General features: G+C 45.6%; 2 protein-coding genes across 2 annotated transcripts in view; one reads left to right on the top strand and one right to left on the bottom strand.

Moving 5' to 3' along the window:
• Positions 1-17447, top strand: part of mgat5 (alpha-1,6-mannosylglycoprotein 6-beta-N-acetylglucosaminyltransferase) — a 57837-nt gene extending 40390 nt beyond the window's left edge. Inside the window, exons 9-17 of the mRNA XM_077023218.1 lie at positions 592-799; positions 941-1103; positions 4828-4961; positions 6820-6969; positions 10801-10947; positions 11822-11938; positions 13873-13947; positions 14267-14424; positions 14986-17447. Of these exons, the coding sequence (XP_076879333.1) occupies positions 592-799; positions 941-1103; positions 4828-4961; positions 6820-6969; positions 10801-10947; positions 11822-11938; positions 13873-13947; positions 14267-14424; positions 14986-15184 (1351 nt within the window). The 3' untranslated portion in view covers positions 15185-17447. The remainder of the gene's footprint in view (positions 1-591; positions 800-940; positions 1104-4827; positions 4962-6819; positions 6970-10800; positions 10948-11821; positions 11939-13872; positions 13948-14266; positions 14425-14985) is intronic.
• A 388-nt stretch (positions 17448-17835) lies between these two features.
• tmem163b (transmembrane protein 163b) overlaps positions 17836-26144 on the bottom strand; it is a 40228-nt gene continuing 31919 nt past the window's right edge. The window contains exons 6-8 of the mRNA XM_077021858.1: positions 21827-21938; positions 20676-20817; positions 17836-20373 (exon numbers count right to left, since the gene is read on the bottom strand). Coding sequence (XP_076877973.1) covers positions 20313-20373; positions 20676-20817; positions 21827-21938 — 315 coding nt within the window. The 3' untranslated portion in view covers positions 17836-20312. The remainder of the gene's footprint in view (positions 20374-20675; positions 20818-21826; positions 21939-26144) is intronic.

Below are 26144 nucleotides of genomic sequence, written 5' to 3'. Positions count from 1 at the left end.
ACAAATTTAAAGCACTCCTTAGCTTCACCGTCACCTTGGTGATGAAATAATAGAGCCTAGAGACATTTCTTCTTATCAGTTTTAACAGCATCATTTCACTTTAAACATGGCATGAACCATAAAACCCTGTCTGAGACACTCACACACAGGGCGTAGGAGACCCAGAGACCCAGAGAGGATCCCAGAGGCCCATGGGGTGTTGGTGGGAATTAGGGAGGTGGTGCCAGTTAATGACAGCAGGGCTGGACTGAATTAATTATTATAGTACTGGGCTGGCCTAATAACAGCGGGACTGGGCTGGCCTAATAACAGTGGTTATGGACCTAATAACAGCTGGACTGGGCTGGCCTAATAACAGCGGTTATGGACCTAATAACAGCTGGACTGGGCTAAGTTAATTACAGCAGGACTGGACTGAGTTATTGTACTTTTCATCATGACCCTCGGAGTGAGGAGAGAGCCTGAGTTCTGTAAGTCCACACACGTCCTAGTAAAGCTGAAATGAGTTAGTGTGTACCAGTGTGCCTGTGGTGTTGGAGTTGAACACAAGTGTGTGAACGTGTGTGTGCGCGTCCCTGCTGGCTCTGCCAGTGTGGTGTGGGACGTGTCCAGCTGTCCACGCACTGGTCGTCTGGGACGCGTCCTACGACTGAACGTCTTGTGCTGCGAGTTGTTATATCGGTTCGCTCTGGTTTCTGCTGCAGGCAGAACCCATGACCCAAATGGTGCAGTGTCCTTTCACACCGACCGGATGGGATCGTTACTCAGCGACCTTTTTCCTGATACTGGTAGACGGCTGGTAGTGCCAGTTTCTGTGCTAAAAGCGTTACTGGTGTCAGGTTGGGTATTAACTAGCTAGCGATCAGTGACCGTATTGGGGTATCTTGAACACAATACTGTTTTTCAGGGCTCGGATGTGTATTTGTAACTTGATGTGTGTGTGTGTGTGTGTGTGTGTGTGTGTTTCAGGTGTATGCTGCGAGTGCTCGACTCCTTCGGTACGGAGCCAGAGTTTAACCACGCCCACTACGCCCAGTCCAAAGGTCACAAGACACCGTGGGGGAAGTGGAACCTCAACCCTCAGCAGTTCAACACCATGTTCCGTAAGTTTGTGCGAACGCGTGTGTGCGAACGTCACGTTTCCATCTCTGGCTCCGGCCTATGAAACATTAGAGCCCCGACGGGCCCGGCGGGCCTACGTGGGCCAATGACTGAAAAGCTCCTTTGTGTCGTGGTGGCACGTTCTCATCAGCCTCGCGGTTCTCCGAGCAGAACCGCCTTTGATGGAGGTTCGCCCTGTGCTCAGCACCGGAGAACACTGGCGTCTTTCATTTATACGTGTACAATACCAAACACATCTCTGGTGTGTGTGTGTTTGTACGTGCACGAGCCTTTCAAATTCAAGTTCCCACCTGTATTAAATCTTCCTTTTCATTAAGGGGAGACGCGTTATTCTGTAATGACACGGTGGTGTTGTGCTGAGTAACAGGTAAACAAAGTAATTTAAGATGAAGTCACCATAGCATCTGTTTATTACCGCACCACTGTTCACATGAAGCTGTTGGCTTGACTTTCCTCAGTCTACATGCTCAGTACTGAATCAACCTCGGTACTGAATCAACCTCGGTACTGAATCAGTCTCAGAAAATGATCCTGGGTTTGACATGGTGGGGTTTAAGTTTTCTGCCTTAAAGCATTTCGCATTTAATCTGTTTTCTACCTTAGTCCAGCATGCTATTAATAATACATTACCCTGTTTTTAAAGCACGTTATTAATACAGCAAAGTCCAAAGTGATATGCAAATCTAAAAAAAAAGTAAAAACAAAAAAAACACCACTTTTAACATTATGGTCAATGCTTTGGCAACTGTTGTAAATCACAATTCATGTCAATAAAGCCAGAAGGGTTGAGAGAGGGAGGGAGAGAGGGAGGGGTAGAGGTAGAGGGGTGGAGGGGACGTTTGAGACAGCCCCCCCCCACACTGCTACCTGCCCTCCTGTGTGGTTGGTTGGGCAGTGTTGTGGTGCGCCGGGTGGATCCAGCCCGAGTCACAGCTGACTGGGTGATGGTCCCTCTTCACCAACAGCACTTCCCATCTCAACAGAAGACCCTTTACCTATGTGCGCGCACACACACACACACACACACACACACACACACACACACACACACACACGCACACACTTTCACACAGTTTCTTCAGTCACACCATCGTTCACAAACACGTCCAGAAAAAGGAGATGAAGCCTCAGACAAAGTTCACGTTAAAGCGGAAGTGTTGTTGTGTCAGTGGAGAAAGCATCCTGACGTGGTCCTGTCTAATATTCCTGTGGTGACCATGTCTAGATGACTGGGAGTGTGTGGTGGTGTCTGGTGGTGTCATTCTACCTGTGTGTGTGTGTGTGTGTGTGTGTGTGTGTGTGTGTGTGTGTGTGTGTGTGTGTGTGTGTGTGTGTGTGTGTGTGTGGGAGAGAGAGAGAGAGAGAGAATATGAGGGAGAAAGAGATTGTGCTGCGTTCCCTATTTAATATTTTTACTTCCCTTTATTTCCTCTCAAGGTTAAGAATGTCTTAAATTGTCCTCTCTGTCTCCGTCTCCTCCTGCAGTCTTTTACTGTGAACATTTCACTGCTACAGTTTAAATGTATGTGTGTAAACGTGTGTGTATGGCCGCGTGCGTGTGTGTAGAGTCCTCGCAGGGTAAGATGGATATTTCCCTTCTGTTCAGTGTGTGTGTGTGTGTGTGTGTTGTGTGTGGTGTGTGTTAATAGATAGGGAGAAGTTCTAGGCAGCCATGTGGGAGGTGCCTGTTCTATTTGTTTTGCCATTTCTGATTTCCACACAAATTGCATTATGGGCCATCTGGGCTCTGAATCGTATTCTTCACCCTGATTGGACCTGATAGGTTGCAGTAACAACATGGTCCATATTGTCCCTTGGGCCTGACTATAGCAGAATCTACACCTTATACACACACACAGCTAAGGGCCTAACTACAGCAAAGTACACACACACACACAGCTTTAGGTCAAGCCTGGATACAGCAGACTACAAACGCAAAGGCCTGGATACAGAAGAAAACACACACACACACACACACACGCAAAGCCTTGTGTCAGGCCTGGATACAGAAAAAAATGCACACACACACACACACGCCTTGTGCCTGGCTATTGCAGAATATACAATATACACATCCTTAATGTGCATACACACACACACACACACACACATTCTGGGTCGGTCCCTGGCCACAGCAGAATACAAACTCGACATGCAGGAAGTGATGGTGTGTCCAGTTCATCTGTCCACAAGCATCTCTGTCTGAAGTACGCAAGTGTGTATTTGTTGTGTGTATGCTGTAGTTAGGCCTGAGATGGGGGGGGGGGGGGGGGGGGGGTGTGTGTGTGTGTGTGTGTGTGTGTGTGTGTGTGTGTGACAGAGAGAGGATGGGGACAGAAATCTTCATACTGAGATTTAAAGTATCAGGCAGATGGTACTGAAGGGAGTCTCTGCCAGTACCCTGTTACCCAGGCGACATTTGGACCTACTGTTCCCTTGGTAACCTCCCTTCGGCTGGCAAAGTTGACGGAGACTTGCTTACTCGTCTACACTGAGTTTGGGCACTCCGGCTTTGGTACGTCACACCGACACGTCGAGCCCGTGTCTGGACCAGAGGTGGCAAGAGTACTGAAAAATTGTAATTGAATAAAAGTATTATTACTTTGCCTAAAATCTACTCAGAGTAAAAGTAAAATTACCCATCTCAAAATTTACTCGAGTAAAAGTACAAAATTACTTCATTTAAAATGTAATTTGAGTAAAAGTTACTTGGTTACTTTCAGTTATTTAATGCATGGATGAATCATGAACCAAATTCAGCACAAGTTGTTTTAATCGTGTATTAATTTCAAAGTGTATTTAAGTGCACATCCACACTTGCAAAAAGATCAGCTGGGCTCAGGAACATACTTCCTCACAGCACAAGGACAGTCACAACCTGTACTATAAAGTGCAAACAATTTTCAGTCCTAATGTCCAACGGACAACACTATGATAAGAATAAAGAAATTAAAATGACAAATTATTCAAAAAAACAAAATGCACACAAAATTAAGTGCCCACAAGATGCCACAAATCAAACTAAAACGCAACAGGATTCCACTACTCACAATTAAAAAATGCTCATAGGATCCCACAATTTAAAAAAATTTAAAAGCAGGATTCCACTATTTAAAACGGTCACAGGATCCAACTATTCAAAATACAGTGCCCACAGGATTCCACTTTTCACAATAAAATGTCCACAGGATCCCGCAGAACCGGATAGATAGAAGATTTAAAGATAGAACAATCTAATCCTTTTGGAAAAAAGTGCACCAGATTATGACCTGATTATGAGACAATGGAAAGGGTGCGCGCAAGGCAAGGCCACGCAATTGGCCTTCAGTTCTGGGAATCAGAAGTTTACATTTCTGCCCGCATTTAATTTTTCACCATCAATATTTTTTTACTCAGTAATGTGAGGGCGTTCAAATGTAGTGAAGTAAAACTACTTGGGTCAAAATGTACTCAAGTAAAAGTAAAAATTACATATTTCAAAAACTACTCTTACATTACAAATTACTCATAAAATGTACCCAATTACAGTAATGTGAGTAAATGTAATTAGTTACTTTCCACCCCTGGTCTGGACCCAATCATGTCTCGAGCCTTTTCCGATTGGTCGCTTTATGCGTCTTCTGATTTGTGCTTCTGCATCCTCTCTCCTCCGTGATTGGTCGATTGTCCCTTCGGGTTCTGACGATTGGCTGTTGCCTCCCACAGCTCACACGCCAGACAACAGCTTCCTGGGCTTCGTGGTGGAGCAGCACCTGAACGCCAGCGACATCAGACACATCGACGACGTCAAGAGACAGAACCAGTCGCTCGTCTATGGGAAAGTGGACAACTTCTGGAAGGTACCGGCCGCGTGTGTGTGTGTGTGTGTGTTTGTGTGTGTGTGTGTTTGTGAGCTCAAGCCCATGCAGAGTCATTTGGCCATAGATCACAGCGCAGGCCTGTAGGCCTTTGAGATGCTAATGAAGTCTGTCCCCACACACCCAGTCTGTGGCGTAGAGCGACGGGCCTTCACAAAAGCACACAGGGCTTATCGGTATTGTTAACGCAGCTTTGAATAAGAAAATAAGGGGTTTCAAATCCTATCTGCAGCCCTGAGAACGAGAGACATGCGTCCACGCACACACATGCTGTTGTGCAGTCGTGGACACACACACACACACTCACACTCTTGCTCAGTATGCAGCTTGTGGTCCCATTAATGGTGTCTGACTCGATGCTGGTTTATAGCTCCATAAAGCTGCCTTATTCTCTCTGATTAAACCCCCCTCCAGAGAGTCGTACGCGGCCCATAACCAATCCCGCTCCCCCCACGCGTAGACCCAGGCCAGACTCCTGTCTGCCGCCTTTATCCTCTTTTTCAAGATGTATCGTCTTGGTGGTGTTGGGTGCTGTTGTGAACCCGTTTCAGCTCAGTTGTTACTGGTTGAAAAAGTGCCGCTGTACTACAAGGCATGTCTGCATGTGAACATATGTGCGCGTACACACACACACACACACACACACACACACACACACCCCGTATTTTCCCTTCGGTGAAGATCATTCCAGCACATACAAGATGACCAGGAGGGTTGGGCCACTCTAGAAGCCTGCCACTCAGTACAGAGCTGTGTGTGGTATATAGAATCAAGTTCTACCACTGAGTGTGTGTGTGTGTGTGCACCCGTGTACAGCGCACACACTTAGCTCTTATGACTCATCGCCGCCTACCTTTTTTCTCTGGGTCTGAACGCGGTACTCGGAGAGATACAGTGGCCACCCGTAGTCCGCACCAGGTTTCACACTGCTGTGTGTGTGTGTGTGTGTGTGTGTGTGTGTGTGTGTGTGTGTGTGTGTGTGTGTGTGTGTGTGTGTGTGTGTGTGTGTGTGTGTGTGTGTGTGTGTGTGCGCGTGTGGCATCACACACACATCTCTCTGATTGCACTGATAAGATCTGTCTGGGGATGGCAGTCTCACTGCAGCTCAATGGAGAGAAGTGGGTAATTGCTTCTCCTTTCTGTCCGTCACACTCTGAGACGCCGATGTCTCCAGGGTCTCACTGCCTCCCTCCGCATGTCGCCCGTACGCCCGGCAAACTCCCCGTTTAGGGAGAGTTGTTTCTTTACCGCACTCTAGAGTTTAAACGATTCAGGAATCCGACTGAATCGTAATTTGCTTCCAGAACCGTGTTTGATTCTGTTTTGAGAGTCGTGGTGATTCAGGGGAATTATGTGTTTGATTCAGTGTAGGCATCTCGCGTTTCATTTAATCCACGAATCGCGCGTTTGATTCAGTACAAAAATCATGTTGTATTCGGTCCAGGTCCAACCTATTCGGTCATGTATGTTTGCGATACCACTGTGATACTTCTCGTGTTAATTGCTTTCTCAAATGTAGTTTTTCTCCGTCTCTAGACATGGAAATGTCTTGGCCTGTTTTTATGGAGTTGGCTTTGTAGGCCTTTTTGTGATCGCTTGTGTGCGTGTTTGTTGTGTGTGTTGTGTCGTTATTTTGGGCTTGTGGTGTGCTGTATATGCCCACTGCGACTTTGTGCGACGTTCTTTCCAGTGGCTGTTACCTTTAGTGGGGGAGCTGTTTGTTGGGACTGTGAGCTGTTGGTCTTGTTTTTGCGTGGGGGTTTGTTGTTTACCAGTGAGGGGGTTTGTTGTTTACCACCGTGGGGGGTTGTTTACCAGCGTGGCCTCTGCTCATCAACAGGATAAGAAGAAGTACCTGGACATCATCCACTCCTACATGGAGGTCCATGGCACCGTCCACGGCACCAGCACCGTGCACCTGCCCGAATACGTCAAGAACCACGGCATCCTCAGTGGAAGAGACCTGCAGTTCCTCCTGCGGGAGACCAAGGTATGTGACACACACACACTCACACTGAGGTGCCTAATGCTTTTTTTCAACCTGGACCGATGCCCATCTTGCTGTAAATGGAGCCGGTTCCCAGTGCAGTAGCCTCAAAGGACGCTGGAATCAGACACTCCACAAGATCAGACATCTCCGCTTCCTGAAGTCCACTACGAACGCTGCGCACACGCCAACGTTTCCTGGGAAAATCTCAGAGAAGGACTTGATTAATTTATTTATAACCTCTGCAGCTTGCTTCTCAGAAAACAATTTATTATATTCGAATGTTTGTACGATACTGGAGTGCTTATAAAAAATTCAGGAAGTATTCAATTTCAAAAACACAGCATAAAAACTAAAAACAACCAGATTGTTTGATCAGTGATATGTGGCCACGTTGGGGGCGTGGCTATAATATTCCAATGAGCACACAGCCTGCTATTTAAGAGCATCAGAGTTGAACATAATGGTACATGCAGAGAGAATTATAGTAATACACGTGTAAGAGGTCGGGCTCATTGGTGCATGCTGATGGGATGGTGGGTTTTGTGTTTTCCTTCAGGACGTAATTGAACCTATAAGCTTAGACACACAGCCAGCTCGGTGGCTGCCGAATAGCTACTCGGTCTTCACTGCAAAATAACTCACTCCGTTGAAGGAGTTGACGATTAAGTCATGATCCGACAAGATTCAGTCAGAAAACCATAGGGGAGGGGCTTTACCCATCACAAGGTCTGTGTGTGCATTATGTGCCCAATTTAGGGGCGGGGCTTGAACGTTCTGTATGCGGGTCCAAGAGAGCAACCCACGTCTACGACATTTAGCTGACGTTCTTATCCAAAGACACATACAATTGTGTACGAGTACAGTTGGCAGTGGTGAGGCTTGAACTGGCATCGTTCTGATTACTCGTCAAGTGCCTTAACCACCGATATATATACAGTACAATAAAAATACAATAAATCTGAGCTATCACACAAAAAACTTTGAAAAAGTAACAAGTCTGTTTATTTTATTCAACCAAAAATGCATGTAATGCGATGTCGAGCAGTGGTTGTGCGTGTCGGGTGTATCCGAGGCAAGGCAGGGTTATTATGTAGCACCTTTCACGCACAACGGCAATTCAAAGTGCTTCAGAGCCCGATTCTATTGACTCGCTCTTAAAAATACGCTGAATGATTCCATGGAAACGGCCCGTACAGCGCCAGCAGAGAGTGGAGCGTTTGAAAGCAGCACGCTGGCAGGTTGAACTTTTTGCAAGCAAAAATTAGACCCAAAAAAAGATAGTTTAATATATAGTTTAATAAATGATTCAACAAATCAAATCCTGCTTTCAGGAGGCTTCTGCGTGTAGGTGGCCAATGGTACCCGGCTTAATCTCCACTAGATGTTGTACGTTATAAGCTGTAGTTTGGTGCTGATGGTGGTTCTTCATCTAGATGGTGCTAGAGCTTCAGCTGTGTTGGTGATGAAGGCCTAGGTGTGTAAGCCCCTGAGATCCACCATGTTCCTATTACTCCTGCGGGCCTCACAAAACCATCGGAAGTAGCTCTTGTGCGTTGCAGCTGTGCACGTGTGTGTTGCTGGTGTGAGACGGCAGCTTGATTGGCCTGGTGAAGGAGACAGCGGCATGAAGGTTACTTCCTGTTATTTAGCCAGCAGATGTTACAAAGTGCACCATTCATACCACACTGCAGTTTCCTTCCAACGTGAGAACCTCATATGAAGTCGGCGAGTTCTGCCACTTGAGAATCAACCTGTGAATTATATACTATGCAAATCCGTATGCAAATGTCTTCAAATGTATGAGTATGAGCTGGGCTACTGCTTAGTCTCATTTACATAGCAGAAGAAGGAAATGAAAATGCAAGAACTATTACACCCACATCCTCGTTGTCTTCTCTCACTCTTGCCGTCTCTCTCTCTCTCTCTCTCTCTCTCTCTCTCTCTCTCTCTCTCTCTCTCTGCCTCTCCCTCCTTCCTCTCAGTGTCTGCCCTGACCCTCTCTCTTTTCTCTGTCTCCCTCTTTTCTCATCCCCCTCTCTCTCTCTCTCTCCATCATAAATTGTCCTTCACACCATTTTCTCTCGAGTGGAGACACACCAGGCGTGATGACCTCATGTGATGCGTCACTCAAGTGTGGATGATGTAATGGGCAGTCACTCCAACTCTGAGGCATGGTTGCCTTGGTGATTTACACAATCCCCTTCTTACAATATATTATTATTATTATTATTATTATTATTATTATTATCCATAGCACCTTTTGCTAACTAAAGGACACTACAGCTTTTTTCTTTAAAACAACAACAAAACCCCACCGTTCCTCAAGGCCCCAGAAGGCTTCAGCTACAGAACCCAGCGCTGTTCTGTTGATCATACACGTCCATCATGTGTTATTTAGATGTCACACGCGTTTATTGAAGCATCAGAACCGGCGCCGGGCCCGTCACCCTCCCGTGTGGAGTATGTACGCGTGTGCTGTGTCCTGGTTCCTGTCAGCTTCAGTAGAATATTCTCCACTTCGCTGTAACTGTCATAGACCAAGTGGCACAGACCGCTATTAATAGCACCTGTTTCTTGTCTTTGTCTTCACACCTCCTCTGTGTCTGTGGTGGATCTCTACTGCCCCCTGCTGGCTCAATGTGTTTATTAAGCCTGTGTGTGGTGATTCTCAGAGACACAGGCTTGCCGGCTATAGACTTATAGATAAATGCTAAATGGGGAATTACTGTAAATGTTAGTCTGATTGGCACGGCTTATGTGTGCAACACTTGGGAATCATTGCTAATGTATTTGTAATCTGATTTTGTGTGTGTGTGTGTGTGTGTGTGTGTGTGTGTGTGTGTGTGTGTGTGTGTGTGTGTGTGTGTGTGTGTGTGTGTGTGTGTGTGTGTGTGTGTGTGTGTGTGTGTGTGTGTGTGTGTGTGTGTGCCCTGATGTTCCTCACTGTATTGGCTGGTGTGGGGACGCACAGTCATCTGTCCAGTACAGCACAGGGCCCGCTTTGTGTGCGGAGTAGGGCAGCACAGTGCCCCCACAAATGGGCGATTGTGGCCACCTCCTTAAACACCCCCCCAAACACAAACACACACACACAAGCACGATCTGAGCCTTCGCAAATATTTGTTGAAGCCCGTGTGCTGAATAAGAGTGTTGTGTGAGACGGGTCGTGTGATGGGCCTGGGGTCTAGACCCAGTCTCTGAGCTCAGGAGGAGACGCCCGTCTGCCTTTGGTAGCATTTTGTGTTGTAGTCTCTGGTGGTTTTTCTCCGTGCTGTTAACCAACGTCATCAGTGCCTCCAAACTATCTAAGGGTTTCTCATTAAATGTACATGTTGTCTTGGGTTCATTTGAAAAAAATACATTCATTTTGTAATTAACATTTGTCACAAAGGTTTAGGTAGTGAAGCTGTGTGGAACATAAACAACACACACACGCACGCGCGCGCACGCACGCACGCACGCACGCACGCACGCACACACACACGCACGCACACACACACACACACACACACACACACACGTTTATTACCCATACAGCTCATTACTGCCCAGGCTGTAGTTCCAGCTCATTACTACACTGGTGTTAAAGGAGAGTTCTGCATGCCTCACTGTGCTATGGACAGACAGTCGGTCCCAAAGAGGAGAACTGGGCCCAGTGGTCCTCATTAGACTTCAGTCCTCATATCTCCAACTCCACTGGACTATTCCTTTAATCTACACACATCCAGCTTGTTTGAGGATCACTGCTCCGCTCAAGGGCTGCTGGCACAGTGTGGAATGTGAATATTTGCCACATTGTAATATTGTTGTTTCTGACATCCATTCTTTCAGTTGTTCGTGGGACTGTCTTTCCCCTACGAAGGCCCCGCCCCTCTGGAGGCTATAGCCAATGGCTGCGCATTCCTGAATCCGAAATTTAATCCACCCAAGAGCAGCAAAAACACAGACTTCTTCAAGGGCAAGCCCACTCTGAGAGAGGTGGACGTCCCACACACACACACACACACACACACACACACGAAATAAAAATAAACACTGATAGAAGTATGGGTGTTTCACACACACATGCAACTTTTATTAGAGTGTGTTTTTTTTTCTCTCTCTCTCTGTCTCTCGCATGCACGCACACACACACACACACAATGTGAATGTTTCTCGTGCACACAGCCTACTTTGAGAGAGAGAAAGGAGTGTTTCACACACTTGGCTGACATGTACATCACTCTGATGGAGGCCCAGGTGTTTCTCTCTCACACGCACACACGTCTCTCTCTGTGTCTCTCTCTCACACACACACACACACACACACGTCTCTCTCTCTCTCTCTCACACACACACACGCACACACGTCTCTCTCTGTGTGTCTCTCTCTCACACACACACACACACGTCTCTCTCTCTCTCTCTCTCTCTCTCTCTCTCTCTCTCTCTCTCTCTCTCTCTCTCTCTCTCTCTCTCTCTCTCTCTCTCTCTCTCTCTCACACACACACACACACACACACACACACACACACACACACACACACACGTACGTCTCACTCTGATGGAGGCCCAGGTGTCTCTCTCACTCACACACACACACACACACACACACACGTCTCACTCTGATGGAGGCCCAGGTCATGCATACACACACACACACACGTGTAGATGATGGCATTGTCATGGTTTGTTAGGGACTTGTTTTATATCTATAAAAAACATCCAGAAGTTGTCTTAAAACAATTGTATATATTATAATGTGGGTAGGGCTTACGGTGTGTGTGTGTGTGCGCGCATGTGTTTCTGCATGTATGTACTCATGTGTGTATCTGTGTGTGTGTGTGTGTGTGTGTGTGTGTGTTAACTCTAGCTAACCTCCCAGCACCCGTATGCTGAGGTGTACATTGGCCAACCACATGTGTGGACTGTGGACATCGACAACCCTTCAGAGGTGGATAGAGCTCTCAGAGCTATCGTCAGTCAGAAGGTAGACACACACACACACACACACACACACACACACACACACACACACACACACACACACACACACAGAGCTTTCAGGTACACAAACACTAACAAACTTTCTCTCACATGTGTGTGTGCACACTAGGCTTGTCACGATACTAAGAATTACAACTTCGATACGATACTTAAAAAAATATTGAAATTCGATACCATTTTCGATACCAAAGTCAGATACGGTGCTAATTTCCGTTTTAAAGCCTTTTTATTTTTTTTTATAAACAAACAAATGAATGTTGCTTTGTGTTTGAAAATGCTTGAAATTGTAACTTCATTTCACAACAAATATCTGTCTGACTGAACAGTTCTTTTGTGTTAACAAATACGAGCATCTTGTAATTCCAGGATGAAACATGAGAGAACGTGAAGACGTTACGATTGGGCGTTTTGAAAATAAACAACCATTAAATAATGTGATAAAAAAACGAATAATTTCGAGTACATGTATAAATATTTAACTTATCCCAACAAACATGCGACGTCAGAAAGACGTTAAAATCAAGTCTGTATGACGTCGGTCAGTCCAGACCCATTTTTGGTGGATGTTCAAAACTGGTTCAAAATCTGACAGTGTGACTAGGACCTTAACCTTTTAACTTAACATGAACGTCTATGACGAGTTTTCTATCTGAACGTTTGACTAGGACCTTTATTGGATGTCAGGACGTGCAAAAACTGCAACTGAACGGCAGTAATAGACGTTTAAAAAAGACGTCGCTAAAACTTTCATTCTGGCTTTTCAGTGGACGTCTTTTGAACGTCTGACAAAGTGTCTTTGCTCGTGCTGGGAAATATTGAAATGGACCTTGAAAGTGACATACAAGTGTTTGAATTCCACAAGGTGTATGAACCCTGCAAACATGACTTTGTTCATCGCGCTGAAGCGCGGCGCACACGAGGTCGTGCACCTCTCGAATTTTGTAACTTCGCGCGCACCGCGCCTCAGCGCAATGAACAAAGTCATGTTTGCAGGGTTCAATTCAAGCGCTTGTACGAATATTTCCCAGCACGTTAAACTTAAGTTAAATATTTATACATATACTCGAAATGATTCGAAATATTGCGCTTTTAATCACATTATTTAATGGTTGTTTATTTTCAAAACGCCCAATCTTAACGTCTTCACGTTCTCTCATGTTTCATCCTGGAATTACAAGAGGCTCGTATTTGTTAATGTAATACATGAAAACTGTTCAGTCAGACAGATATTTGTTGTGAAACGAAGTAGTTACAAGTTCAACATTTTCAAGTACTTTAGCCTAAATTGCAGCACTTTTCAAACCTGAAACACAAAGCAGCATTAAAATTCATCAGGTAAGTGTTCATTCCCCTGTTTTGAGGGGTGTTTCTTTTATACTACCACATATAGTTTCGGACAACACTGCAAAGCAGAAAGTATAAAGCCTCCACCGCTCGCGGAGGTTCGCGCGAGGTGCGCGCGGAGTCGAGCGCTATGGTCACTTAACCAGGCTTTAGCGCTCTACGTTGAAATGTTCCAAAAGCACCGCTTGCAAACGGGCTTGTTCATGTCCTTCAGTTTTCCATCTGTATCTGCTTCGAATCCAACAGCACTGCGTTTGCTTTAGCTGCCATATTAGCATTACAAACTGTCCTGTGCATTACGGCAGCTTGGGTGGGTCAAACGAAAGCGCATTTTATGTAAAAAGAATCGATACTTAAGGGAAACGAGTATTGTACCGTTTCAGAATGTTCAGTATCGATACGTATCGATATATCGATTTTTTTGACAACACTAGTGCACACGCTTACATACATGTATACATTTACCACACACACACTTATAGACATGTAACTACAGTAAATGTTAGCAATTATGCTTCTAGTATACTACCCAATGCACTGTTACAGTGTGTGTGTGTGTGTGTGTGTGGTCAGATCGAGCCGTATCTACCCTACGAGTTCACCTGTGAAGGCATGCTGCAGAGAGTCAACGCCTTCATAGAGAACCAGGTACACCTGTTCAGGATGTGTGTGGGGGCGTGTCTCAGGATATGCATATGTGTGTGTGTGTGTGTGTGTGTGTGTGTGTGTGTGTGTGTGTGTGTGTGTGTGTGCGTGCGTGGCGCATGTAGCATTTGCTGTGTGTGTTCATGGTGTTTCTTGGCTGTGTGTCTCATTCTGGGTTAGGATATGACATTAAACTTGTGGGGGGTGGGAGGATAGAGCAGTGATGACACTCACTTCCCCTCTCTCTCTCTCTCTCTCTCTCTCTCTCTCTCTCTCTCTCTCTCTCTCTCTCTCTCTCTCTCTCCCCCCCCCCCCCCCGTAGGACTTCTGTCACGGTCAGGTGATGTGGCCCCCACTGGCAGCGCTACAGGTGCGTCTGGCCCCAGCAGGCAGGTCCTGTAAGCAGGTGTGTCAGGAGGAGCAGCTCATTTGTGAACCTTCCTTCTTCCAGCACCTCAACAAAGACAAAGACCTGGCCAAGTAAGAGTACACACACACACACACACACACACACACACACACACACACATACACACACACACACACACACACACACTGAAATATTCTACATACACACACACAGACTGAAATATTCTACATACACACACACACAGACTGAAATATTCTACATACACACACACACACAGACTGAAATATTCTACATACACACACACACACACACACACACACACTGAAATATTCTACATACACACACACACAGACTGAAATATTCTACATACACACACACACACACACACACACACTGAAATATTCTACATACACATGATCCAAAAGTAGTTACTGCAGTAGTTTTCCAAACACAAATCTCCCATATCTGCACTGGCCAGCAGAGGGCAGTGTTACTTTGATGGACCTTATTTGTGTTTTATTCCTCACTATAATTCCCCCTTCATGCCATAAGGGGGCAATACGGTTGAGTTGTGGAAGTTGCTCCTCTGACCTCCATCTGTCTCTCTCTCCCATTCGTGCGTCCCCCTCTCCACCTCTCTCCACCACCACCACCACGTCTCCCCCGCGAAGGTTCGGCGTGGACTGCAGGACGGTGGAGAGCGCGGGGGACATCGTGGTCCCGGCGTACAGCGCGTCCGCTCACCACTGCGTGCTGCAGTCGGACCTGCTGCTCTTCAGCTGTGCGGGGGCCCACTCCTCCCTGCAGAGGGTGTGTCCCTGCAGGGACTACATGAAGGGCCAGGTGGCCCTCTGCAGGGACTGCTTATAACACACACTGCCCGACAGGGCCGCACGCCGAGGGGACGCCGCTCAAATACGCCGTTGGATGTCGCTCGGTGAGTGTGTGTTGGTGATTGGGAACATTGTTGCGCTTGTTCGAGCTCTCACAGCTCCGCCCAGAACAGCTGGCCGACTCCGCCCAGAACGGCTGGCCGACTCTGCCCAGAACGGCTGGCCGGCCCCGCCCAGAACGGCTGGCCGGCTCCGCCCAGAACTCCTGGCCGGCTCCGCCCACGACCATAAGGACAGCAGTGCGTCTCCTGGAACTGCACAGGCACTGGAACCGACTCCCTGATCCAAATCCAGTCCTGGATTTCACAGTCACTGGTCCTCAGTTGAAGAGCTCACGTACACGGTCATCACACACACACTTGCCTCTTTGGTGAAGGGAGCGGAGAGACTCTGTTAATATGCACGTGCGTGCATACTTCCTGGAATTGTGTGTGTGTGTGTGTGTGTGTGTGTGTGTGTGTGTGTGTGTGTGTGAGTGTGTGTGTGTGTTCTGGGTTAAACTGAACACGGTAAAAAGAGAGGAGAGACCATAGGAAATGAAAGGAGAGAGGAGAGGAGACGCTGTTCATAGTTCATAGTTCTTGTATTTCCACATTTCTGAAGAGATTGAAATGGCCTGAAATTCATGGAGGCATGTAGGGAATCTCCAGCGCCCCCTGTGTTTCTGAAGGTGATACTGCAGTGTGCTCTCCCCTCTCTCTCTCTCTCTCTCTCTCTCTCTTTCTTTCTCACCTCTTTCTTTCTCTCACCTCTCTCTCTACCTGATGTCCTAACAGGACCCAGGACCAACCTGCCTAGACAGGACTGACCCCCCACCCCCCCACCCCCACCGTGTGTGTGTGTGTGTGTGTGCGCACTTGGTGACTCAGGAAGAGGATATTATGGTGAACTCGAATTTCTATGACCATGTGGGCAGAGGACCTGCTTTGTTTGAAACAATTTTAAATCCATGTAAAGGTATTACAAATGCTTTGTGGTTCAAACTCACACACACCCCCATCTTCACATGGCTTTATGACCATTAAAAGAATCGTGTTGAAATTATACAGATAAACGTTTGGGGGTATACTTCTCTAAAACATTGAAAACTGTACATGTGTACATATTGTAGGAAAGGATCACCACTTTAACATCCTTAAAAACCCTCTTCTCTGGGTGTTTTTAACTTTTGTTCTGAATTCTGACTTCCTAATTTTCCGGCAAAACATCAAAAGCATCCTAACCCTTTTGTTTTGTTTGAACTGAAAATGCACTATCGTAACATATTTACTGTTAACCTGGCACCAGATATAACACTGTAAAAATGTTCAGAATTGTTCGTTTTTTTAATTTATTTTATATGTAGATCTTTTACCTGTCTGGTGACTTAATTTTATTTTTATTTATAGAGAAATTATTTTCTTTGCAGAGGGAAATATTATTTATCAGAATAATTTAAAGTTTGTGGTTGTCCAGGGAACTTCTGTACATGACACTGGGGGACAAAACTGCACACAGTACCTTTAAGCTCCTGTTAGAATTCCAGGTGGAGTCTGGTGGGCCAGTTTCCTGTAGAGGTTTTGAACATTTGAAAGCTACTTGGGTTTTAACTTTTTGGATTTGATCCAGAGCACATTGTATTATTCCTCCCCTCGCAAACACACATACAAACACACACACACACACACACATACAAACACACACACACACACATACAAACACACAGAATTGGTTCTGTTGTGTTTTTTTTCTGACCTCGGTGTCCATGTCCTGAACCAGTTTTTGGGGTGGGGTTTGTTTGTTTGTTTACTTTAAAATCCAGCACAAGCCTCGTTTGGAGTTTTTCTGTTTTCAGATTTCTGTTTACGCATTTGCACATTTGTAAATAGAGGTGCATCTCTCAGAGTTTTGCCCTTATTTCTAACTTATTTCACTTTTGAGCTTGTGGACTTTCTGTTTGTATATGACATCATGGTCATTAGCCAAACTGCTGTTTTCAGTTTAGTTCATCATGTGCCTTCTGATGCTTAGCAGACACATTTGTGTCTAAGTAGGGAGAGAGCAAGATATCTTAGTTGTGTGTGCAAATGAATGATGGTTTGCAGTCAAAGCTGTTAATCAAAACAGCAAAGGATAGTTAATGTGAATAAAATAGATTTGCCAAACATTTTGGTGGTGGTTTAAAAAAAAAAAAAAACTGAATATCTAGTTTAGTAGGGTCAGGATTTGTTTACAGCTTTGAAAATACAAAAGGTTCCCTTTGCTGTCCCTTAGAGGTCCCGTAAAGATAGTTCGGTAAAGATAGTTCGGTAAAGACAGTCCCATAAAGCTTCATTAAACGGGTTAGGGCGGCATGGAGGCTAGTACTTCTTGTTGCGGTAAGTATTGTTGTGTTGTTGGAGATGTGTTCAAACGACGATCCTAAACCTGGAACTTTTCGTTTGTTTTTGTCTTCTTCTTTTTGGAAATGTGTTCACATCACACGCTTTGTCGGTCTCTCGTTTTCTTTGGGACATTTTATGTGGACAATGATTTTAAAAAGTTAGAGAATAGAGAACAGAATGAAGGGGAAAACGGATGTGTTTCCTTTACCTTGTTTTGGAATAAGCAGGATATATCTTTATTTTTCAATAAACCTTTTTCTGTGACAACAGAACTTGTGTGAATATCTGTACTTGAAAGCAGCACTTGTGCAGTGTGTGTCTTAACACCACGTTCCCAACACATCCTGGTCCATCGGCCTGTTTACATTGGAGTAGTACGGTAGGGGCCGTGTGTGTGTGTCTGTGTGTGTGTGAGTGAGTGAGTGTGTGTGATGCCATCGGGCCAATCCTGCACAGCCTGTCTGAGTGCTTCACTTGCAATAGAAACAACGGAAAAATCCACAGAGATCAATTAATAATAACATAATGAATGTTTGAGCAGACAAATTGTGTGGCGAGTCGGTCAGGGCCCAAGAACCCCACAGCCAAGACTACTGCGACACTATAGTGCCCTCTACGAAAACAATCTGCAAAAATCAGTGAAAATATTAGCTTGTGCATACAGTAGCCTGTACAGACAGGACGGGCTTACAGCGATGAGCAATGAATATGTTGGCATAAAATGCAGATCACAATGCTACTCATCACTAGCACATCCATCTCCACTACAGAATATATTTGCTACATCAGACGCTCGAAAAACTGGTTTCCAGCTAAACATTTAAAGATCCAGTCTTAAAGGCTAAAATTACAGCTGTTTATACTAATACTCCACAATGAGGAATTTGGCACCCTCTTGGGGTTGAGGGTAAGTTTGTGATATATGTGCAGAAACCGCACGACCCCTTTGGGTGCCACCAATCATCAATCGTACACTTGGCAGGAACGTGTCCGACTGTAAGAAGTTCTCAGCTTCCACTGTCGATCTCTTTAGCCCTACGCTCATCTTAAAGGGACGTCCCACACGAACAGAGGTCCTAACCATGTGCACAGCTTAGAGGATTTTTGCTAAAACATGCTAGACTACCTAGAATTAGTGGCCATGTGCTTTGATTATTCTGCAGTAAGCTTGTGAATATCTTCGATAGAAAGACCATAAAACGTGGCACAAATTAACTCTGTTGCATGAGACTGCTAGTTGTATATGTAATACTGAGCAAACAAGATGGAGAAGTGTGTATTTCTTCACTCTCTGTAGAAGATCTTCCTTCATTTCTTCTGTCCACCAATAGAGTACCTGAGTATCTTCACTAAAGGCCTCTAAACTGATTCCATATGGTAAGGTAAAAGTTCATTATGGGTTTTGCCAGGAACACACCTAAAGTCCGTCAAGAAAATATACTCTTTAACAGTTCTTGTAGCTCCCTAATACACAAATCTCTTTAGCCACAGCTAGAATAGTCACATTACTGTACACACACTTGTGTTCACTCCAATTCTATTAAAATGACAATACATTTCAAATAGTTTCAGACTACAAAAAATAAAAATCTTGCTTCTAAATAATCTATAACACACAAAAGTACTGCTCTAATATAGATGGTCATCTACTAACCCTGGTATTGGCAAATTATCTCTCGTATGTATTTACATTATTCCTTATCAGTTCCTGCACAAAATATCATCGACATTCATTAATAAATTAAGACATCAAGATTAAATCTACATTAATACACGTTTGTTTCAACTGAATATTTCTCCACCACATATTTCTTCAACCTGCATGTTAATGTAAATATTTAAACTGACTGTTATGTACAAGGTTAAATAAGGTTTGTGCTGCTCTAATTTAATATCCTTGTGCTATTCGGATTCTGCCATGAGTCTTCCGACATGGCACTGGGCAGGGAGTACACTGCTCTCTGGAGGTGAAGTTCTGTTTGTGTGCTTGATGTTGCTGTTTTGTTTGGGGAGGTTTAACTAAACTATGAACTAGAGGATTGACCCGCCACACAACAACCATGTTGAAGAAGAGGTAGAAGTCTCACGTTAGCAACACGGGTTAACGAAATACAGTTACCACTAATCCAGAAGAGAATAATAACCAGATGAATTAAAGATCGAGTTTCCTAGTAGCAGCAAAACCTCCCTCACCCAAGATGTTCAGCTGAAGGGAAATGAGAGCTAAATATATCTGAATGTCTGCCTCTCTCTCTCTCTCTGTCTGTCGGTCTGTCTCTTTCTCTGCAGAAGACAATGATTTTTCAGTAGTATCTCCAATATTCCCAGCCATGACCACGTATTACTAAAAAGTTGTGCTGACTTTTTCACAGATGACGTAATCAAAAACAAACCCAGCTGTGTGCTAAGGCTACTTAGTGGGGGACGATGTGGGGACGACGTAGGACGCATGACGTAGTATGTAGATGGTAGGGAGTAGCAAGCAGACTGTAGGGTGTAGAATGCGGGTTGCGGGACACGCCCACACCAGGATCCGGGCGCAGACGGCTTCCGTTCCCTGCTGCCAAGTCTGACGACATCTCCTTCTCCCTGCCCTTCGTCATCCTCCTCCTCTGCGGGTATTTTCCAGGTGACAATGACGACGGGGGGTAAGAGAGACGGCCCCCTGTGAGGCACTGTGCTGGGTGGGGGTATGGGTGGGGGTGTGTGGGGGCGTCTTCCCTTGGCTGGGTGGAGCGGGTCCTATTCAAAGCGCTCGTAATGTCTCGTCTGTCTCATCCGGGGCACCATGTCGATCAGCAGTCTGGAGAAGACGGATGGATGGTATCAAAACTTATTGTCTCTAATCTACTGCCTCTCATTTAACCGCTAATCTGGCACAACCCATTTTTGCTCTAATCTGACACATCTCTTTTTTGCTCTAATCTGACACATCTCTTTGTGTTTGTTGTTTTCAGGTTTGTTCATTTGAAATGCTAAACTAATTTAGCTCAACTAATCCAAAGTGACTTGTTTCCAAAGCCTGGTAGTATTTATCACTTAAACTTAGATTTTACACTAAAACTAGGTTGTCAGAGCTTTGGCTAAGACCGGGGGGACACTTACTTAAGCCCGTAGGCGAGGATGGTGAGTCCAATGAGGACCCCTATGGTTCCGTCCAGGAACCACACCTTCGGGTTGTGCTTAAACACCTCCGCGCTGATCAGAATGGAGAAACCCATGATTCCACCCACCAGCGAATTAAATCCTGTACACACACACACACACACGCACACACACACAGAAAGGAATGTAATGATGTGTTTACCACTGGTAACCTACCTGAAACACATTTTGTATAGCATTCCACTGTCTGCCTTCACTGAAAAAAATAAAGCATTGGCTCACACAAACTTTTTTTCATTGACTCAATCCAAAAAACTAAATTCATGACTAAATGAATTTAGTTTTTTAGATCGAGTCAATGAAAAAAAGTTTGTGTGATTGATTAATTCAATTTTATTACATTGAGCCAATGCTTTCTTTTTTTCAGTGTTCTTTAATCCCCAGTGTGCAGTCTGCCTTCATTAATCCCCATTTTGCTCCAGGGCCGTTGCCACTAATCTGCCTCTAATCTGCCTCTAATTGTGAGACTCTCAAGGCAGGAGCGGTACACGCTGGGTTAAGAAGGGACTTCAGAGCAGGTGTTGAATTTCACACACTGCCGTGAACTAGGTACAGATTTAGTTGCACGTGAGTCAGTGTTTGTGTGTGTGTGCGTACGCAGGTGCATAAGAGAGTGACAATGCCAGAATCCCCATTCCAGCCCCAGTGTAAAGCGCCCGTGTCAGCTGTGGCCTGCTGTGGTGAGGGGCTTTCAAGCTCTACGATTCTCCACAGACAGGCAGTGCGGTTATGAAACCGCAGGAGCTGCTGGTGTGGAACAGCTCTTCTGTCTAGAACTTGAAACATTAGGTTTGATCTCCACAGAAGGAGAGAAAATGTGGTGTTGGATTCACTGGATCAGTCCAGAAGATGGGAGGGTTGCATGTAGGCCTCCAGTGTCAGGAAGAAACCCTCTGAAACCCACCTCTGATGCACACCAGCAAGTATGTGTGAGTTCGCGTGTCGGTTTACACACCTGCCTACCAGACTACCTACATTTGGACTGGAGGGACAGACGCGGGTTCAGTTGAAGTGAACACAGCGAATCAAGACATTGGGTTGGTCATAGATACCCACCCGCCCCCACCCCAGCATCCCACACTCTTACGTACCGTCAGTAATGAGGGCTCTGCTGGTAAGGACTTTACCCAGCATGCATTTCAGCATGGCCAGAATCAGACACACCACACCGCTAATCACAGACACGCTGTAGAGGAAGTCATCCTGGGAGAGGGGAAAGAGAGAGAGAGAGAGAGAGAGAGAGAGAGAGAGAGAGAGAAGATGCACATATTGGTGTTGACACAAGGACAGAGAGAGGACGGAGTGAACGACAAAGGGTTTATAGATGAGAGATGGAGAGAGCAAGAGAAGAGGGAGGGAGAGAAGAGAGAGGGAGAGAAGAGAGTTCGAGTGCAGAGGGGAAAAGGGAGTACGTGGTCATTAATATTAATGTTACATGGAGGGTTGACAGGACCGAAGAACTGCAAGGTCCCGCACAGAACAACTCTATATCATCACAGAACCTCGTCCCGCACCGAACCACTGTACAGCATCACAGAACCTCGTCCCGCACAGAACCACCCTCTCCGTCTCCTCACAATAACTCATCACTCATATGGGAAACCTCAAAACCACAGCAACACAAGCAGCAGTTCTGTCTCACACACTGTACTTTATTTGATTCCATATACAATAAATAACATAATCAGGAAACAAAATATTTCTAAAAAAAAAAAAACATCCAGCATGGCATACAGTTTATTTCTCAAGTAAGATTTCAAGGATAAATAAATATTTTTCCAAATGTGCACACTCCCGATGATTACTGAGATTGAGCAATATCTCACCACCTGTTTGGCTTTTCCTTTGCTAACTCCCCCAAGGCTAAGACCACGCACTGCAAGTTTATGTACATGACCAAGACTACCAAACACAAGGACTATCAGTTGGCATTTAAATCCTAAGCTTTCAATCATATTAACTAATGTTTGGTACTTTAACATTTTTGACGTATAAGACTCAGATCCAAATACAGATCAAATGCACATATTTCATACATTATGACCCGCTTCTGACTGAGAAATGATATCTGGTGTATTAGCAACTCCTTGAAAGATCTCAGATGTTACATTAAACCACTCAGGTCTGACTGAGTGTTTAAAAATGAATTCGTTCTTTACATATGGAAGTTGAGCTGTTATCAGGTCCACTAGTCTATTGTGAAGTGCGGTGTACAGACCTATAAGAGAACTACAGCCAATCAGAAGGTGAGCCATAGACTCTGCTGGCTGTAGCGCTTGTTTAAAAGCAACTTAAGGTTGCTTAAGTTATAATAAGCGATGTAATAAGGCACATAATGATCATTAAACTGTAAAAAGAGCTCATGCTGGACATTTTCTCGACACTTTATCGACAGCAGTTACGACGGGTGTGTTTAGTGGGAGCGTGATGCTACATGGAAGCAGCTATCTTGGATGGACACTCACACACACACACACACACACACCCTTCTCGCACCACTCCGCAGAGCACATCCCATAAAACCTCCATCAACTATCTACACCCACCTTGAGGGCAGAACCTGAAGTGGAACAACCCCGCTCCCACCTCTCCTGAACCCCTACCGCATGGCTCAAACTGCCAACGGGCACGACTTATACATCTTCAAGTGACGGCACGTCGGTAAGTCGCTTCTAGTTTGACTTTCATCAGGTAACTAATGTTCAGTCACAGTATCTCCGCAGAGCCCCACGGGGAGCAGGCCTGTGGCACTAACTGCATCAGCGCTCACTCTCAGGGAAAGGCCAGTGACCGATCAGAGTTCTGATTATGATATTGATTATATAGTATCATGGAAATATATAAAAGAAATATTACTCAAGCATTTATATGGACATATAAATGTTATTTTATTGCAGTTGTATTGCTACATGTACTGTGAACGTGATATGGATTTTGAAACATCTTGTAACTGTACACAGCCCACACAGTGACTGGGACTGTCTGTCCTCCTCAGCGTTTGTTGTGGCCATGGGAACACTGGAGGAGGTGGAGCACTCTGAACCCAGCAGTGACACTGATGTGTGTGAAAACCAGCAACACTGCTGTGAACCAGCCACTACCACACCATTACAACCCTATTACCACACCACTTCCACACCATTATAACCCTACTACTACCCCATTACCACACCATTACAACCCTACTACCACCCTATTACCACACCACTACCACACCATTACAACCCTACTACCACACCACTACCATACCATTACAACCCTACTACCACACCACTACCATACCATTACAACCCTACTACCACACCACTACCACACTATTACACCCCTACTACCACCCTATTACCACACCACTACCACACCATTACAACCCTACCACACCACTACCACACTATTACAACCCTATTACCACACCACTACCACACTATTACACCCCTACTACCACCCTATTACCACACAACTACCACACCATTACAACCCTACCACACCACTACCACACTATTACACCCCTACTACCACCCTATTACCACACCACTACCACACCATTACAACCCTACCACACCACTACCACACTATTACACCCCTACTACCACCCTATTACCACACCACTACCACACCATTACAACCCTACCACACCACTACCACACTATTACACCCCTACTACCACCCTATTATCACACCGCTACCACACCATTACACCCCTACTACCACACCACTACCAAACCATTACAACCCTACTACCACCCTATTATCACACCGCTACCACACCATTACACCCCTACTACCACACCACTACCAAACCATTACAACCCTACTACCACACCGCTACCACACCATTATACCCCTACTACCACACCACTACCACCTATTACCACACCACTAGCAACCTACTCTCACACCACTACCACCCTACAACCACACCACTGTCACCCTATTATCACACCACTACTACATCATTGGGGGGGCCTGTGGGGGACTCGGGCTGAGGTGACCAGGGTAGTTGTGAAACTCCTTGGCGGCAAGGCTCCGGGGGTGGATGAGATCCGCCCTGAGGTCCTTAAGGTTTTGGATGTTGTGGGACTGTCCTTGCTGACACGTTTTTGCAACATTGCATGTACATCGGGGGCAGTGCCTCTGGACTGGCAAACCAGGGTGGTGGTTCCAACTATTGGGGGATCACACTCCTCAGCCTCCCCGGTAAGGTCTATGCAGGGGTACTAGAAAAGAGAGTCTGCACGATAGTCGAATCTCAGTTACAAGAGGAACAATGTGGCTTCCGTCCTGGTCGTGTAACACTGGACCAGTTTTTCACCCTTGCGAGGGTCCTAGAGGGAGTTTGCTCAACCAGTCCACATTTCTTTTGTGGATTTGAAGAAGGCATTCGACCATGTCCCTCGGGGATTCCTCTGGGGGGTGCTCCTGGAGTATAAGGTATGGGGCCCACTGCTACGGGCTATCCAGTCCCTGTACAAATGGAGCAGGAGTTCCCGGTGGAAGTTGGACTCCGCCAGGGCTGCCCTTTGTCACTGATTGTGGTAGTGTAGCCTTGCGGGCTTAGGCAATTGTATCAAGGAGGACTGGAGGCGGTCGATTATAATCAAAAGTCGCTTTATTTTCAGCTCTCTCAAGTTTCCAACAGGCCTTCAACTAAAGTGCACTCCTCTCGGTCCCTCCCCCTTTTACCAGCCCCACTTTATACCCAAAATTCCCGCGGCGAATTCCAGGTAAAAGGCCGCTCATCAGGGTGGGCCAATCAAAGTTCTCCCAGGTGCAGCATACGCTCTTCTGGAAAACAAATATCTCCACACCAATTAATTTAGTAAGTCATCATCAGTCTATACGTCTACAGATTCGATGTCTTGACAAGGTAATCTCTAATCAGGTATGTATTCCCCTCTCACCTAGTAGGCTGATGTAATACCAGGTAGGTTGGTGATGATGCCGTACCGGTCTCAGCATCACACACCCCCCTCCTTAAGATCATCACTCCCCTGAGTGGCGAGAGAGGTAGTCCGCGGTGACGTTCTGTACCCCTGCTCGGTACTTCACCTGGAACCTGAAGGGCTGTAAGGATAAATGCCAACGACTGACTCGTGCATTCTTATCCTTCATCCTGTGTATCCATTGCAGGGCTGCATGATCTGTCTCCAAGACGAACTCATTGCCAATTAAGTAATAACGCAACGTGTCTAGTGCCCATTTAATTGCCAATCCTTCTTTCTCAACACTAGAATATCTCGTTTCCCGTGGGAAGAGTTTCCTACTGATATACAAGATTGGTCTACGTTCTTGACCATCCCCTTGTAGGAGTACTGCGCCAAGGCCTTCGCCTGATGCGTCTGTTTGAACAATGAAGGGTTGATTAAAGTCCGGACTCTGCAGTATTGGTTCTCTGCATAAGCAGGCTTTCAA

Source organism: Brachyhypopomus gauderio, chromosome 1 (genome assembly GCF_052324685.1).
Source record: "Brachyhypopomus gauderio isolate BG-103 chromosome 1, BGAUD_0.2, whole genome shotgun sequence".
Lineage (NCBI taxonomy): Eukaryota > Metazoa > Chordata > Actinopteri > Gymnotiformes > Hypopomidae > Brachyhypopomus > Brachyhypopomus gauderio.
This window is presented reverse-complemented; position numbering and strand designations above follow the sequence as displayed.